Source organism: Argentina silus, assembly GCF_951799395.1.
Source record: "Argentina silus genome assembly, chromosome: 2".
NCBI lineage: Eukaryota > Metazoa > Chordata > Actinopteri > Argentiniformes > Argentinidae > Argentina > Argentina silus.
Window position 1 is genome coordinate 25,446,064 of NC_139656.1, and position 16,540 is coordinate 25,462,603.

Below are 16,540 nucleotides of genomic sequence, written 5' to 3' on the forward strand. Positions count from 1 at the left end.
TTTTGATACAACTATTTATGAATTATGATGTAGAACGCAATCAGCTATTTTCTGGTGGTAACATTCATCCTCCAAATATTGACTATTGTTTTCTTTTTTGAAAAAACATTCTTATAATTTGTTATTTTGTATGACATTTTTCCCTGACATGTTTCATGAATTAACTCATGTCACTGCAAAACACATCAAGGGTGGCAATAGATACATATGAAATGTATTCGAATAGTTAGAGTAATGGCATTTGAGGCACAGTAAACATAAGCCTGAAAACATATCAACATGTGATGGCTCTTTAAAAAATAATAATCTAATGGTATATTATATTAGTCCTATTGTATAAGTGTGAGCACTTTGATCCATTAGTGGTTTGAAAATATTGACTCAATTTGAGTGACTGCAGAACTTTGCCCCCATGTGTTTTCAGGATTCCACTGCACTGGGTTGTAATAGCTTCTATTAAACACGTTAATTTAGGCTAATCTACATTTTCATGTTCTGACAAGATTTTGGGAGCAGCATTATGTAGGCCTCACCTCGAATTACTTTCATGGACCAAATGAAAAGAAAAGTTTACATAATGTCTTTGAAATACAAAGTAATAAATCAAACAAAATCCATTCAGGTTTTGTAAGTAAAATGTATGCACCTATTTGAGTGCAGAAGTGGTTGGACGATCGAATCTGCCCTAAGAAAGTTCATTCCATGCATTTGTACATCTGTTATATAGGCTAAATACGGTACTAGATGCAAACAAACTGTCCTAATTATGAAACCGAGAGCTTGAAATAGATACGTGTTTCGTAAGCAGGACCGAAACGACTTGGCAAATATGTCGAGCACATAAATATCCACCCACACAAAATATAATTGATAGCTGCATCAACAGAGGGTTGAGAACAGAGAACAGAAAAGGAACCATATTTCAGTTTTTGTGTGGCGAGCAAGAAAATGACAGTTCAGACAAATGTTGCGGTTTATCATTTTTTATTTTATTTTATTATTAAATTTTTCATTCGTCGATCTGCTCAAATTGCGACGGATACAGATTGCATTGGTCCTACATTTCGGGCGCACGTAATATCATTCGAGGAGCAAATGATCAACTCTGCCATTCATTGAATGCCCCCTGCAGATTCAGTGAAAGCACAGACATAGGGGTGTAAAAGAAATAAAGTATCCCATACCAGAGATATCCCAGATAAGTATACGTAACATTTTAACGCTAGTTTAACTTTGAAACAGTATTGTAATATTATATCGATCATTTATGTTCTACTGAAAATCTTTGCTATACTATTAAATATAAACTCTAACTTAACCCCCCTAAAATGCTCTTGCAATGGTTCCCTCCAAGGGTTACAGGAAGTTGTAGCAGCTGCCATGTTTGGCTGCATTGTTGTAGGTTTCTTGTAGGTTTCCTGCAGATTTTTTTTTAAGTGTTGCAATGGAACCGAGCTGGAGTACATTTCTATTTCAGGTAAGTGGACTTTGATAAGTGAAAAGTAAGACAATTGATGGAATAACTTTATAAAACTGAAGACCTCCGCAGTATGACGGTTTTCAAAGGTATAATTTTAAGTAGAGCTATCCAAGCAAAACAATGGTACATCAATCCTCAGGCTTCCAGCTGTGAGGCTAGGGCATGACGCTAAGAAAAATCAGTTCAGTTTTCTCGGTTTTTGCATCAATAGATTGGTTTGGAAAATCCCAAACATTTATAGCCTAGTGATATGAATAACTTAAAGGTTTTGTTTATGTTTCCTAAGTTAGCTTGCTTGATCAATAGCCATAAAACATGAGTGATCATTCGAAGGCTCTGGCCATTCAGTCGCCACCGTTACAAGCCAGCTAGTCTTGTTTTTTTCTTTGACTGAAACCGTTGCGTTGATCCGTTTTTTTTTCTGTCTGATGATGGGAATTTACTTCTATGAACAATAACTAACGATTTCGTTCAGTAATCACTAGCTGTAAAACATGGTAAAATGAAAATACTTTTCCGATTGACGTTTACTTTGTTCGAAATTCGCAAGTCAGCGATGAACTTTTTCGTTCCCTCCAATGATTCAAATTACCAGAGAGAGTTTAGCTAGCAAGCTAAGCTATGTGGCCGCGGGTAGAGAAGGAATTCAAACTATGCACGCATGAAAGCAGTGATTTCGCCCCAATTTTAGTGTACGACATGATTCGATGTTAGACTAGGGAGGAGATGTTAGTTTGCTCCGTTTAAACTAGCCATCTTGATAATGTTATTGGACTGTTTAAAGTTGCTGTAGCTAACTAGAAGATTATGCAACATAGCCACGAGCTAATTTTCCTATTTTTGTCATTGGCGTGCATTCAAGCAGTTTATTAGAGTATTTAAATCACACCATGATGCTGCACCGAAGTAATTCTGTTTATTTTGGCCAGTAGGTTTTTGTCACAAATACGAATTGTTGCACAATGTATTCATGCCATGTCTGATTATCTTCGTTGGAATAGATTATTAGCAACTTGTTTCATTTTGTCCTCTCTGAAATGTATCAGGACCCTGGTGTCTGTTCATGTTCCAAATTCACACACGTATTATGCCTTGAACTCTAAACATTCTTTGCAGTTGATCTCATTCCTAATGGAGGTAAGCCTAGGCCCCCAGCAGGACTGGATCAGTTTAACTGTCTGCTGGCCCTGCAGCCAGTCTGCAGGAGGTGAAATCGGAGCAGCCTTGATCCCCCCTCAAGTGGCACATGGCTCCATCTTGGGAAAAAATATTCCTTTCTCTTTTGAATGGGAACTCAGATTTTTTTTTGGAGTGATTCAAATAGGCAACTTGCTCCTGTGTCAAGCTTTTTTCACTCCTACTTTCTGCTTTGAAGTGTTGTAATTGTGACACGGTACAGCTACTGTAATCAGTGGTGGCCAATCTATCTGAGATTTGCAGCTGTTACTGGCCGAGGACTTTCAGAGCCTGCGTGATGGTAGCAAGATGTAGAAACAATGGCAGTGTCTCAAAATACAGAGTATTGAAGTTTTTGCCATTTTTCTGGTGGCATGGTGGTGTTTGATGGTGCTGATGTGTACAGTCACTCATTGATTAGTGGGTGTGAGGAAGTGACACACAGGGTGAAAGTTGATGCTAAATGCAGCACTCTTGTCGATGTCTCCCACGCAACTGTTAGCGGCCATGAATCCCCCACATGTGACTCATGTTCACTTAGAATGACATTAAAGGAGGTTTTCTGGATGTAGACAGTGTAGGGAACAGGAATCCCACTTGGCTCATATTACCAAGGCTACCTTGCTGTCCGGATGATTCAGTGGTCCAACCAGAGTCTCGACCTTTAACCCAACATCTTGGAGGAGCCCTCTTTATTGCCTTGACCAAGTCTATTTGTTTTAGAGCGTCTCTTCAGACCTTTTAATCAAATCGCAGGTTAGGGCCAGAGGAGTCAGTCACCTGGGAGGGAGAATCAAATATTTCACTTGATTCCACTTTAATGAAAAATGCAGTGTTAGAATGCAATTGCCGTTGCGCTCTCTGTGAGTTAAATAGCATGCAATCCATTCCTTTCATTACTCATCTGTGACGGAGCACTGAACACACATCATCTGTGTGTGTATGTGTGTGTGTGTGTATGTGTGATTACGTGTCACTGGCCAGTTCCTTACAGAAAGGCTGTGCATCGCTGCCTTATGGGGCCGTATGACTCACGCTAAACGCCTCTCCCCTCTGGAGCCCTCACTCATTGATCTCAAGGATCTTGGCAGAAGGGTAGCATGGTAATGAGGCAGGCAATGGCCAAAACGACCTTCTCCTGTATGACCTAGTCCCCGGTGGATGAATGAATACCCAAATATTAATTTCATCTAGGAGCTTACCTACTTGCTGTGAAATACCTCCATTTATATCCCATAGTAGAAATATACAAGTCCCAGAGTCCCTGAACTTCTTTCACATTTAGAGGGCTGGCTGGAAATCAGCCAGGGATGTAATGTTCCAAAAATAATGATGTTCAGCTCTGTTTTCAGCACAAAGGCTTCTTAGCCAAACAGACATGGGGAAAACGTCGGCAGAGAGGAGAAGTTTTGCAATGGGCTTTCAGACTCCGTTTGCACTCAGAGGAGGACTAGGCCTTATCAATGTTCGTCAGACCTTTAGGCCGAGAGATATCTCTATCTAAAGATATCTCAATCTCTGAAGGCATGGTAAGAAATAGGCTAAGCTATAAACACAAAGTAGCTACAGTCAAAATAATATTATTATTATTTTTATTCACATTGGATTGTTTAAAATAAAATAAGAAATGATCAGGCCTAAGCAGTTAAAAACAAAAATCTTGTTTGCTACATAATAAACTGTTAGCCAGTGACTGATCAGCATCGTTAGTGTCTTTTCAGAATCGCTTGAATCCTCTCTGCCTTCCATTTTGATGTTATTTACGTTGGAGTGACCCCAGCCTTCAGACCGCATTTGTATCAAAATGGTCAGAGCGGCGTGAAGGCACAGCAGGCTGCAGGCCCTGCACCTCTGTCTTGGGGCCAGGCTATCTGCAGCGGCTGTGTCTGCAGTGTACAGGCTCCACAAAGAAGGCCTGGCTGGTCTCCCCCCCCCCCCCCCTTTTAGACCACGGACGGGATAGAAATGACGACGTTGATGATGACTAATCCTGGAAGGTAGCGAGCTCGCGCGAGCAGGTGCGCAGACAATAGGGACTGGTGGGCGCGGTGGCGTTCTCTGAGAGTTCCCAGGTCCCCCTGGGTCTGAGAGAGCGGCGGCTCGTCTGGCTGAGTCGTGTGTGGAGAAACGCAGCCCCTGTCCCATGAATAGAGGAGCCAAATCAGCGAAGATGCGCGCACAAAGACCTCCTGTTGGGCCCTGAGTGCATCACTGGCCGGATTTGTGTCTTCCACAATAGGGCAGATGAAATAAGGAGTAGAATGTGGGATTCATTTTTCTTTTCTCTTACCCCCACCCCCTCCTCCTCCTACAATCCCCCTCTTGGCTGGCCCTGTTGGATGGATGGCTGAACCTGAAAGGGAAGGGTCAGGTATTTAACCTTGCCCTCTCGTGCTTGTGGAAAGAGAAGGCAGTTGTCTTAATTGCAGCGTCCCCCTTTCATTAGATTTCTAACTGTGAGAAGAGAGTATTTGTTTGCAGTTGTTGTGTTTTTTAGTTTTTTTTTTATATAACACCCATGTACCCGCCAATAACACAGACATGAAGTTTTGACACTCTCCTTCCCTAACAGCAGTTGTGCCTGTTGGGTCTGTTTGAAATGATAAGAGTTACCAATAGGGATGCACATTTTGTCAGGTCTGTGTTTAAAGCTGGTAACCAACCCCTATTCTCCAGATATGCCCATACATGTAAGTAGCCTCCGCCCTAGTTGAACTCTGAAGAGTTTAAATGATGACAGTCAAGCGGTCGTCCAAGGCTAAAATTAAACTGACTTCCTCACTTATTTAGGATGCTCTATTGAACGATAATAACGACCCCTAACGAACATGCCTGCCTCTCTTTGTCCACCACAGCTCCCGTGTCATTCTGCTGATTTATGTTTTGGAGCCGGACGGTCGACTCATCAGCTCCGCAGACATTACACCCACCTGACCGTTGAACTATCATACATTGGCCTAGATATTTTACATGATTTAATCATGGACCTGTTCTCTGGGTTTGAGGGTCATATTTATTTATTTTTATCATAAGCTATGCTTATTTGTATTTTTTTTTAAAGCATTAACGGTCAGTTTCCTAGAGAACTGTAGCATAAGCAGTCATGTGCGTCTGTAAGCACGCGCACTCCTGGAGGATCCCCAGCCAGTCACATCCTCTTCCTAAAAACACATCCTCTTGTCTGCTGCGGTGTCCCACTGAAGTGTACGCCTGATCTAGAGAGCTGTTTAGTCTGCTCCAGACAGGCAGAAGAGGTATTCCAGCGCTGCGTGTGATTTATTTATTAATGTCAGTCGATGTGGGTAGCTTCCCCGTTTGACGTCACTAACCTTCTCCCTCAGCGGGAAACCTCTGCTCTGCCTGCTGTGCAGAACCATGCGCTCTTTTCACCGAAACTACCTGATTTAGCAGCACATTAAGTCCCCTTGTGGGGCTGTGTTCTAATTTGGCTCTTTATGCAGATAGGCAGGCTTTCTGGTGATTGCAGAGATTCAACCACTACGGTTTGACAGTAAGGGGTTCCTGATATCTCTCTGGTTTCCGGTGGTGGTGATGGTGGTGTTAGATAGTAGGCTTGTGGCTTCTTCACCTACACAGCCCCAAAGCCGCCCCCCACACACACCACTAGGCAAGAGGGTGGGGAGGCCTATCACACTTGAGACATTAGTTTCTGATTTGTGTTTTGCTTTCTGTTTGAATGGATCACTTTCGAGGCTGTATTAGAGGAGCACATTTGGATGTCTGTTTTAATGCTCAGCGAGTGAGAGGAACGTCTCTCCTCAGGTTTAGCTGAGCTCATGCCCTGCTGTTAAAGGCAGCGAGCTGGACTCCTCCTGGCTCTATTTTGGCAGGCTAGTTTTGCAGTCACATGACGAATCAGCACCATCATGGCGGGGGATCATTTTTCATACAGCAGATTTAGATTCTTCAGCAGCAGCAGCAGGCTGTTAGTGTGCCTTTCACTAATGACAGAGCCAGAGCCTATTTCTGTCGCTGCGAAACACCCACAGTCACTGACCCTTGTTTTTCTCGTGATTCATTAAGTACATGCCCCAGACGTCAATACTGTGGCACAGTATTTGATTCTTTATGAGTACTTGAGGTAAACTGAGCATAGCAATGATTTTGCTTTGAGAGGATTCAGACATTATCTTCCCAGTCAAGTAGCCTAGCCTGTGTTTAAGAGACAGTTGGATTAGGCTAACTGTTGTTTTTCTTTCTTTTATTGAATGTTTTTCCAGTACATTTCAGCCACTCCTCTGGTTGGTCTTTGTGGCGTTCCCTGACTGAAGTCTCTCTTGCATGTCATTAGTCATTCAGCACAGTGGCGGAAGTGCTGACTAGCGCGCCCCGCTGATACACTTTCAGTCTGTGCTCACTGCCGTTCTGGCCCCCATGGTCCGAGACGCCACACATGCGCCCAGAATGACTCACTGTCTATTTCTGTGTGGCTTCAGATGCAGTGGCTCTAGCCCTCTCGATCACACCCGCGCTCACCCTCAAACTCTCTGCAGCGTCACTTCAGCCGAGGAGCTGTGACCCAACTTCAGAAAGGGCACGCTCTCTCGGAGTGAGATGAAAGAGCAGTATCGAGCCAGTCGCGGTAAATCTCCAAACATGTTACCGGGGTTAAAGGAGGCTGCAGAGGCTGCAGGTCACCCTATCGCCTGATCGCCGGCACCGCACCATTTGAAGTTGTGTCCTATGAATGGCTGTGAGATTAAGCCGGGCTCAGTAGTTGTTGCATGTGAATGGCTCCCAGATTAGGCTATTCCCAGTAGGCCATGTGAGCCAGTATGACAACACAAAGAAAGCCTAATGCTAAATTAATTTCCTCTCAAACTATTTTCTCACTGCAAGAGCGGTTATATAAAGAAGGAATGTGAAGATGTAGGCTAATCTCCAAAAAGTGCGTGGGTTACATAAAGGCCCACAAGGACGTGAGGAGGATGTGGCTGTGTTGAATAACACAAATAAAAGCTGACCTCCTCAGTGCTCTCTTACAACGGGCTTGGAAGAGGAGGACAAGAAGGCGACAATGGTTTTTAACCTCACAGGCCTGGTTCCACGCTCTCTTGTCTTTGTAGCAGACGATAGGCCCTCTCGGTCTCCGTTCTAATGTTCTGGTATGAGAGTTGAGTTGCTCATTGATGTCGATGTTTAACCCGGTGATCTGTTTTAACAGCAGGCCAATGAAGCCCTCCACCACCAGCACCAGGTGGCCCAGAACAGCCTGCTGCCGCTGCTCAACTCAGCTGAGACGGTGGACCAGAAGCCCGTCATGCCTATCCCCCTGGACCAGAAACCGCAGAGTGCCGCAGAGCTCCTCAAAGACAACGTGGCCAGCGGGACTGGCGGAGGAGGAGGAGGAGGGGGGGGCCGGGGCCCCATGGCCGTGGTGAAGAAGGAGCACAAGAGCAAGACGCCCTTCATCTGCGGCTACTGCAACAAGGCCTTCCGCGATAGCTACCACCTGCGGCGCCACGAGTCCTGTCACACGGGCGTCAAGATGGTGTCGCGGCCCAAGAAGACAGCGCAAACGGCCCCCACCATGGTGCCCCTCATCTCCACCATGTCCCGGGAGCACATCGGCAACCCCTCCTACATCTCCACCATCGCGGGCATCCTCACCACCGCCACCACCTCCGTCTCCTCGGGCTCCAGCATCATGTCCCCAGTCTCCATGGTCAACAGCGGTCAGCACGGCCAGCATGGCCAGCATGGTCAGCAGAGCACCCCCAAGAAGCCCGCCAAGCCCGTCAAGAAGAACCACGGCTGTGAGATGTGCGGCAAGGCCTTCCGCGACGTCTACCACCTGAACCGCCACAAGCTCTCCCACTCGGACGAGAAGCCCTTCGAGTGCCCCATCTGCCAGCAGCGCTTCAAGAGGAAGGACCGCATGACCTACCACGTGCGCTCACACGACGGAGGTGTCCACAAACCCTACGTCTGCTCCGTGTGTGGAAAGGGCTTCTCCAGGTAGGCTCACAGGCCCTTCTTTATGTTTGAAAACAAAACGACTTGATATGCAACATGATGACACATTCATTTGAAATCAAAACGTCAACTAATTATCTCGTCTTTTTTCAAATCTGAATATTTAATGTATTTCAGGATGTTAAGACACCAACACGAGGCAGAAACACACAGAGATGGAGACTATGGCCATCTGTTGTTCAATGTTATGTTTAACGTTGTCTCCCATTGGCTGCTGCGTGCTGATTTATAGTAGCTTTGAATAGTCTTGATTCAGTGCCTTTGTAGTCCCCAGCATGTTTAAACAGTCGCGCTTTAGAGAGCAGAGACTCCAGTGTCCTAGAGAGTTTCCCCCCCCAGCGAGGGTGGTAGGAGCGAGACTTGGGGGAGAGGGGGGGGGGGGAGCCTGCTTTGATTTGTGCGTCACGCTGTGGTTCCCGCCAGCTCGTCACCGCTTCCCCTTCCCCAAGGGAATGCCATTAAAACGGGCCTGGGAGGCTCAGGCAGCAGCAGCCTGGGATTTCCTCTCACTCACTCACTCTCACACACACACACACACACACAACAGACTGTACCTACTCCCACTCACACCCCGGTTCTCCTGGCGGGCAGCACAGCACACAGGGCTCAGTCTGTTCAAAAGTCTGACCCTCTCCTGTCTTTCCAGGAAAAGCTAACATTGGTCTTGTAAGATGGCCTCTTTCAACATTTACTGCAACAATCCGGTCAGTGCTTCCAGTGCTGCGTCACTAGTAATCTGAGGATTCTTTGGCATGAGTAACACAGCAGAGTGACAGTGTCGGCATTGAGAACTCTTCAGAGAAGACAAGAGATCCATTAGCAACTAGGTAGTTGCTCATATAAAAGCCGGACCGCCTTTGGGAATGTTTTCCGGTGGCTTTAACTGAAGTAAACAATATGCTGTCTGATGCAAAGTGTAATATTAGAAGCGGGCCGTTACGAGCAGGGTTAGGCTTGGTTCCAACACGGTGACGCAGGGGCGGAGGTTTATCGGCACACTGAAAAGTGAGAGCACGACAGAATAACGCACCACTGAGTCACTGCCAGCCAGCCAGCCAGGTCTGCAGGGCAGGCAGGCCGCTCTCTGTCTGGAAGCTGCTGTCCTCCTCAGTTAACAACAAAACAGAGGGGAAGAACAGCCATTCCGGTTCACAGCACTTGTGAAAAAGATTCCACTTGACTCCTCTCCTTTTGTAACAAAACCACTGCCAGTGTGAAACTAACTGCCTGGTTCAACAGCAGCTGCCAGCGTCTCCACACTTTTCTCTCCATTCCCTATGACAGTGATAAAATGATTTAGCTCGCAGCCCTGTCTGCTGTATTTCAGGTTTTCTGTCCAACTAATGGGTCTTCTGGGAGCTGTTATGAGTGGGCTGTGTGAACAGTGTGGAGCCTCACCGTAGGTGTAGGCGAAAGGTTGAAACTGCGGAAACAAAGTATTCTGTGTGTGCTTCTGTTCATTGATACGCTATAAACTATAAGCAAGCATTTCAACATTTCCTCTTCCTCTCCTCCACTAGGCCCGACCACCTGAGCTGCCACGTGAAGCACGTCCATTCCTCAGAAAGGCCGTTCAAATGTCAAGTGACGGTAAGAGAAACTGCTGTGCGCGCTCATTACAGGCACTTGTCAGCAGCTCGTTATTGACAACTTGCCTGTTGGCTCTTACTTGAATTCACCCAAGTTTGCACTTTCTTCTCCGCCTCAGACGGTACTTGTTAGTGTGCTGTGTTGAAACAAAGTAGGAATTCTAAGCTTCAGACTGTTCAAATGAGCCCATTAGTGAGCACGAGAGTACTTTAATGGCCATCCATGGTCATGACACCACCCTCCAGTGTGCCCTGCAGAGGTTTCTGAAGGTCTGTAAGCTTTTAAAGTTGGATGTGTTCCGTCTCGTCTGTTGCAATGAGAACAGGCCGTGTTGGATAAATGATTAAAGCTGTTCTTGGCATAAGGGGTTGTAGCTGGGGTGGGCCCTGTGAATAGTGTGCCCTGACCTTCTAACCTGATCTCCTGCGCTCCTTAGGCCTGTACCTCTGCCTTCGCCACCAAAGACCGACTCCGCTCTCACATGATCCGGCACGAAGGGAAGGTCACCTGTAACATCTGCGGCAAGATGCTCAGCGCAGCCTACATCACCAGCCATCTAAAGACCCACGGGCAGACCAACTTCAACTCCTGTAACAAAGGTACGTCAGGCCCGTCGTCTCACACACACCACTACCCCCCCCAACGCAACTCACTTTCTCAGGGTCTAGAGGCCTCAGGCCTCAACAAGGTACAGCTGGGCAACCTGGTTAAAATCACTTTTAAAGTACTTTGCTTAAACAACTTCCTGAAAGCCGTACTTCATTTTTATCTCCACGTCAGGTGTCAGTGAGCACCCACACCTGTCGACACTAAATTCCCCTTTGAGGTCACTACAATGTTTTGGTTATAGTCCCCAGCAGGTTGGAGAGGTTGCGGTGTCTCTGGCCACTCCTCAGGACAGAGGCCAACGCCTGCCTTGTGCTAAACCTCCCTAACCTGTGGCTCACATGGCAGACAGGGAAAATCCCATGTGATTGATTGGTGCCGACTTTGTCCTCTTAGGCATGTTTCATTTCCCACGCAGCGCTGCGGGATATTTGAAATCACACCTTCTGTTGTCCGTGATGGGCTCTGCCATGTTATTTTCTACCATTACCCGCTAGTACAGTTCTGTAGACATGAATTAAATGCTACAGTCAGTTGAGTGGAGGGATGAGACGCACTATGCTTTATAGAAAATGTATGTATGTGTGTGTGTGTGTGGGTGGTTGGGTGGGATGTATAGTGATGACATATATTCTGGTTGACAGGAGTAGATATAGCCTGTGGCTGAAATCTGTTCTCATGTTCTAAATTTAAAGCGCTTTCAGCAATTGGCTTGTGTTTTGTGCACAAAGGAGCACGAGGGAAGTGGAACACACGAGTGACATCTGATACTACCACAGCAACCTTAAGTCTCCCCCACTCCATTGATTTGTGCAGCTTGCAGGAGAATCGGTGGAGGGAGGCCGAGCAGTGCCCCCCCCCCCCACATTAGTCTTTCACATTAGTGTTATTGATATCTCCTTGGTTGGGTGGCCTCCAGAGATTACTTTGGATTGTTGCTCAGTAAATAATTTAGAAAAGGCTTAGGTATGTTTAAGTATGCTACATTAAATGTATACTACTCAATGACATGGTTGTCAAGCGGGTTTGAACGGCCCAATAACTGTTTTTCTTCCACAGCCCTTCATGCTGTCACAGTGTTTTGTATTTGTTGTTTTTTGTTGTTTGTTTATTCATCTGTGAATTTTCCATTTGTGAAAGTGCTGTCTTTTGAATATTCCTGCTTTAGACCATTGGCCAATTTTTGGTTTGTTTATAGTTTTCACGTCGAACATGAACACCAGGAATCTCCTCCCATCTGGAGAACACTGCATCATCTCATAAGACATTACACATGCCTCAGCGCCCTCCGAGGTGTAGTCAAAACCAAAGCAGAGCCGAGGACGACAAATCATCTTCCCAAAGATTTCAGTTACACATAGATTTGGAAGCAGGAAAGTCATATAGTAATATTTTATTCATTTATTAGCTGTCACCGAAGAATAAATCACTGTTCTCCCAGGGCCCCACCACACAAAGCACACGCTACACCATCCACAGCATAGGGAACACCACAAAAACAAACAGTTTCTCTTCTTCACCTCGGTAAGCTTATGGCCAGTTCACTCTCCCCGGGGACTAGCAGGGTGTGTGTGCCCCCTCCTTGCCCACCCAGAGCACACAGAGGGAGGCACCCAGCCCTTAGCGCAGCAGCCTTGACTTGCCTGCAGCCCATTATAACCCCTGTGTGTCTGTATTTTTGAATAGGCGACTGGCAGTGGAACTCCTCAGGGGGACGAAAAGGTAACAACGTAGCTTCGTGTGAAAAACCAAACTTCCCAACCCCCCCACCCCTCCTCTTCCTCCTCCCCTCTCCCAACTCCCGTAAATAGCCCACGCACCGTTACACACATATAAAAGGCCAGGAGAAAAAGGACATGTCAGGCTGTTGGTAAGCTCATGTCGCTTCATTTCCAAACATTGCATCATCATTGCATCCCTGGAAATGTCGTCTCGGAGGTGTTTCTCTGTTCCGTCATTTAAAGGGAACAAGAATGACCACGGGATTCTCTTTTTTCTTTTGGCTGTGAACCTATACGCTCACCTACATCTCCTGTGTTATGTTTAGGACACTGTAGATTTTCTGCATTTTTATAATGGTTTGATGTATTATAGTTATTGAGGTTAAAGGGGCATAATCTGGGAATCAAACAATAACAAAAAGGTCTCCCCCGCCACTTTTTTTTAGCTGAGGGGATGAGAAATGTTCCCACTCTTATAGACGGAGCTAGGGATGCCATGGCTGACCATCCATGAGATCACAATTAGTTTTAACCAAGTTTTGAAACTATACAGGGTTTTGTCTACAATTACATTAAAATGTAAAACAAGCTTACATTTTGGGTTCTGATGGGGGTAAGACAGTTGAACTAAGATCATGAGGCATTTATAAGTCATAGAATCAACGACTAGATGTAATTGATTTAAAAGTCCAAAAATTGATGTACCAACTCCAGATTGCCCCTTTAACATTGAAGTTCAGAGATTGTTTTTGCTGTGTGTAGACATAATTGTTCAATTCCCTAACTGACGGAGAGTAACCAGTAAGTATGGGTGTATGTGTTGGAATTGTCAGTGCATGACTATTGTTATTTGTCTGATGAAGGTGAAGTAAAATGGAGAGGTGCACGCCAATGCTTTAACACTCTGTCCTCTGTCTACTCAATGTCCTCTAGACAGTAATGACATCTGCAACTCCGCCTCAGCCACTCCTGTAACGACCTCTGCCCCCATCACCACGGCGATGCACCGGGGCATCTCCAGCAACCACCCCGTCACCATTGCGGCGCAAATGAACATTACCACCAACACTGTCAACATCACCTCTCCAATCAGCCTCCATCATCCAGTCACAATCTCCGGGCCTGTCAACATCGCCCACCCAGTGGCCATCACCAGCCAAATGTCCATGAATCTGGCTGGGCCCCTCAACATCATGAGGCCCATGGATAGCATGCCTTTTCTGTCCCAAGTCCTGCCTTCATCTCAACCCTGGTAAAAAAGAAAAAAAAGAAAAAAGAAAGAAAGAAAGGGAAAAATGAAGCAAAACAAGAGACTCTTGCCCCCCCCACCACCACCACCACCACCACCACCACCACAACCCCAGCCTGGAAATGAACGTTTACTTGTGCCGTGCAGCAGAGAGGGCATCTCCCTCCCGTCACATGGCTCCGCCCCCATTCAATGTTGCATCACAAAAAAAGAGAAACAAAACAGTTGTGTTAGGAAGTTAGGTAGGGTTGTCTTATTATCTGAAGGACTTCAAATCTAGATGTAGTGACTGAGTCAATGAAGAGTGTTAAACAGTGATGTCCACATAACAGTTGGGGTTGGATGAACAAGAGGAGAGGACTCCTCATGCCTGGCAAAAAAACACCCGTACCTTTGCAATTGGGAAGAGAATTTTTAAAAGGACGAATGCAATAAGTATGAATTGCTGATTTTAACGCTCCACAAATTCTCTTGCAAAGCAGTTGGGTGTTTCTTATACATTTGTTTTGTTTTTTAACTATAGCCTGCTAATCAGTATTTAATGTTTTAGGAGATGAGTTCAACAAAAGGGACAACGGCTTCCGTTTGGATGGGAGGTTTTTTTTTTTTTTTCACGGCTGTATAATTTAGTTTTTCCACAAGGACGTATGCTCTTGAGGTACAGTGACTAACTTGTACAGTTGTCATGTTAATGTATTCTCACCGTCAACAATTTAATCTGTATTCTTTTGTTGAAGTGGATATTTGGACATTGTCCCTCTTGACTGTTAAATATGTGTACAATTTAGTTTTTTTCTCTTTGTTAGGGATGGCAGAGGTGTGCTTCTTTTATTTGGTCATCAGTTTATGTTGCTTGTTTTTCATGAACTGAGGGGGGAATGAGTCTTGCACTGAAAGCATATCCCGTGTGTAACTGAACAGCAGTATTATCAAAGATCAAATTTGAGTGTTAGGTAACCAGCCTACATATAACAGGGCCATCTAGTGGCTTACAAATGCCATTGATGGAATGGTCCTACTGTTCACCAAGATTCTTTTTTTTTTTTCCTTTTTTTTCCTTTTTTTTTTTTACCTATTATTATAATGTTGGTGACGGATTCTAGTTTTGTTAGAAATATTTTATACCCTTATTTTTACTCTTCTGGTTTTGTTTGTGAGGACCCTGATAGTATGGACCTTCTGCTCAGGGAACTCGCTGAGAGTAGCCCAGTAAATACATTTTCTTTTTTGTTTTCTTTTTAATTGAATTAATGTATAACACGTAACTTGATCCTGGACTTTCCCATGTTACTTTGTAAATATTGAACTCACCATGTACCTTTTTTGCTAAAAGAAAAAAAAAGTAGAAGTCCTTCAAATACTAGGGATCCAAGAACTCTTAATTTTGCGAACGTAGCCGTCCATTTGAATAATACTTTTGATCAAATATCCAGTTCAGTCTCTGCCTGTGTCATGAGTTATTGATTAGATGATGGATGTAATGTGAAAAAAAACAAAAAAACACTAACGATATTTGAGAAGATGTATACAAATAATGAAATTGATAATGTTATTGGTTTTGCTGCAGTCAAAAGGGCCTTGCGATTTAGAACACCTGGTTCTATGTTCTGACTCCCGAAACAGACTGGTTTTAAATCAAGTGCAACTGCCCACTCAGTGCACCATGTCGATGTGCTTGGGCACACGTTGTGTGCTCTCAAACATTGTGGCTATTGTGGCACGTGGATACTCATCGTTAGATTCAATACGATGTCTCCTATTTGGCAGAGCCTACAGCTGTTTTACCAAACCAGATACGATGTCTCCTATTTGGCAGAGCCTACAGCTGTTTTACCAAACCAGATACGCATGTGTTCTTTGGTGAATGCCTTATCACCGTGATGAACATGTTTTATTTCTGGGTATGTACATTCTGCCCTGAAGGAACATACAAGATGCATGTGATCTGTTTTTCTTCTTCTAAGTTTTCTTTCAAATAAAGTCCCAATGACTAGTGTTTTCCTTTGCATTTGAGTAGATGCTCTATGATTGCCTATTCTCTTTGCCAAATTGGATACAATTATGAAATGCATTTAACATTTTGAATGGAACATTTCATTTTTAACGGGGAAAAAACTATGAATTGGAAATTCTTGGACCCCTGTGAAGGCAGTTGAATGTATATCTTTGTACAAAACTATTTTAGTTCTAAGGATGTGGTAGTTACAATAGACATGTGAAAGATAACCTTTTATAAATCTTTTGTATTAGAACATTAACAACGGTAATTTTGTATATATGAAGACTAGGCTTTCTGATTAGCAGAGGGTTAAAACATTCCTACATTTTTTAAATGTATGTTTGTCAAATTATTACGTAAACCTGGGCAATGTTTTATGTGCCTTTTATTTGGGTTATCTAAATAAAAGAAAACTATAAAACATGATGATGGTTGGGTGGTCTGTGTCTGTGTGTCATTCCCTGATAAGTCAACCCAGAGTGGGAGACTGATTCTTCCACTCTTGAGAGAGTGTTTACACAATTACCCCATAGTACTACTAATTTCAAATAGAAAAGTTGAAGATTTTGGTACGTTTCAATTCAAAATGGCTATTCTGAATATATTGTATTGTTGGGTTAGATTTATTGCTGTCCAACATGTAGATGTAATTATGTTGTGTGAAAGACCTTTCTAGTTTTCATGGCCAGCTGTGAATAAATTAACTGATGTGCTGCTAATTC

The 16,540-nt window shown here is 44.4% G+C and overlaps 1 protein-coding gene across 2 annotated transcripts; it reads left to right on the forward strand.

Annotated features, from left to right (window-relative positions):
* Positions 1 to 1,409: 1,409 nt before the first annotated feature.
* LOC310801113 (vascular endothelial zinc finger 1-like) lies at positions 1,410 to 16,230 on the forward strand. 2 transcript variants are annotated; one of them, XM_083665103.1, is made up of 6 exons: positions 1,410 to 1,477; positions 7,842 to 8,635; positions 10,174 to 10,243; positions 10,680 to 10,842; positions 12,536 to 12,571; positions 13,504 to 16,230. In XM_083665103.1, exons 1-6 carry the CDS (start codon positions 1,445 to 1,447, stop codon positions 13,824 to 13,826), a joined length of 1,419 nt encoding a protein of 472 aa, XP_083521229.1. In that variant the 5' UTR covers positions 1,410 to 1,444; the 3' UTR covers positions 13,827 to 16,230. The 2 variants fall into 2 exon arrangements, with proteins under 2 accessions (XP_083521229.1, XP_083521230.1); XM_083665104.1 differs by lacking the exon at positions 12,536 to 12,571.
* The last annotated feature ends 310 nt before the right edge of the window (positions 16,231 to 16,540 follow it).

What these genes read in the sequence shown, in the direction of transcription:
- LOC310801113 (XM_083665103.1), top strand. Translation starts at nt 1,445, where the DNA reads ATGGAACCGAGCTGGAGTACATTTCTATTTCAG. An exon ending in CGTTCAAATGTCAAGTGACG is followed by an intron (nt 10,244 to 10,679) that starts GTAAGAGAAACT and finishes TGCGCTCCTTAG; the next exon opens with GCCTGTACCTCTGCCTTCGC. An exon ending in CTCCTCAGGGGGACGAAAAG is followed by an intron (nt 12,572 to 13,503) that starts GTAACAACGTAG and finishes AATGTCCTCTAG; the next exon opens with ACAGTAATGACATCTGCAAC.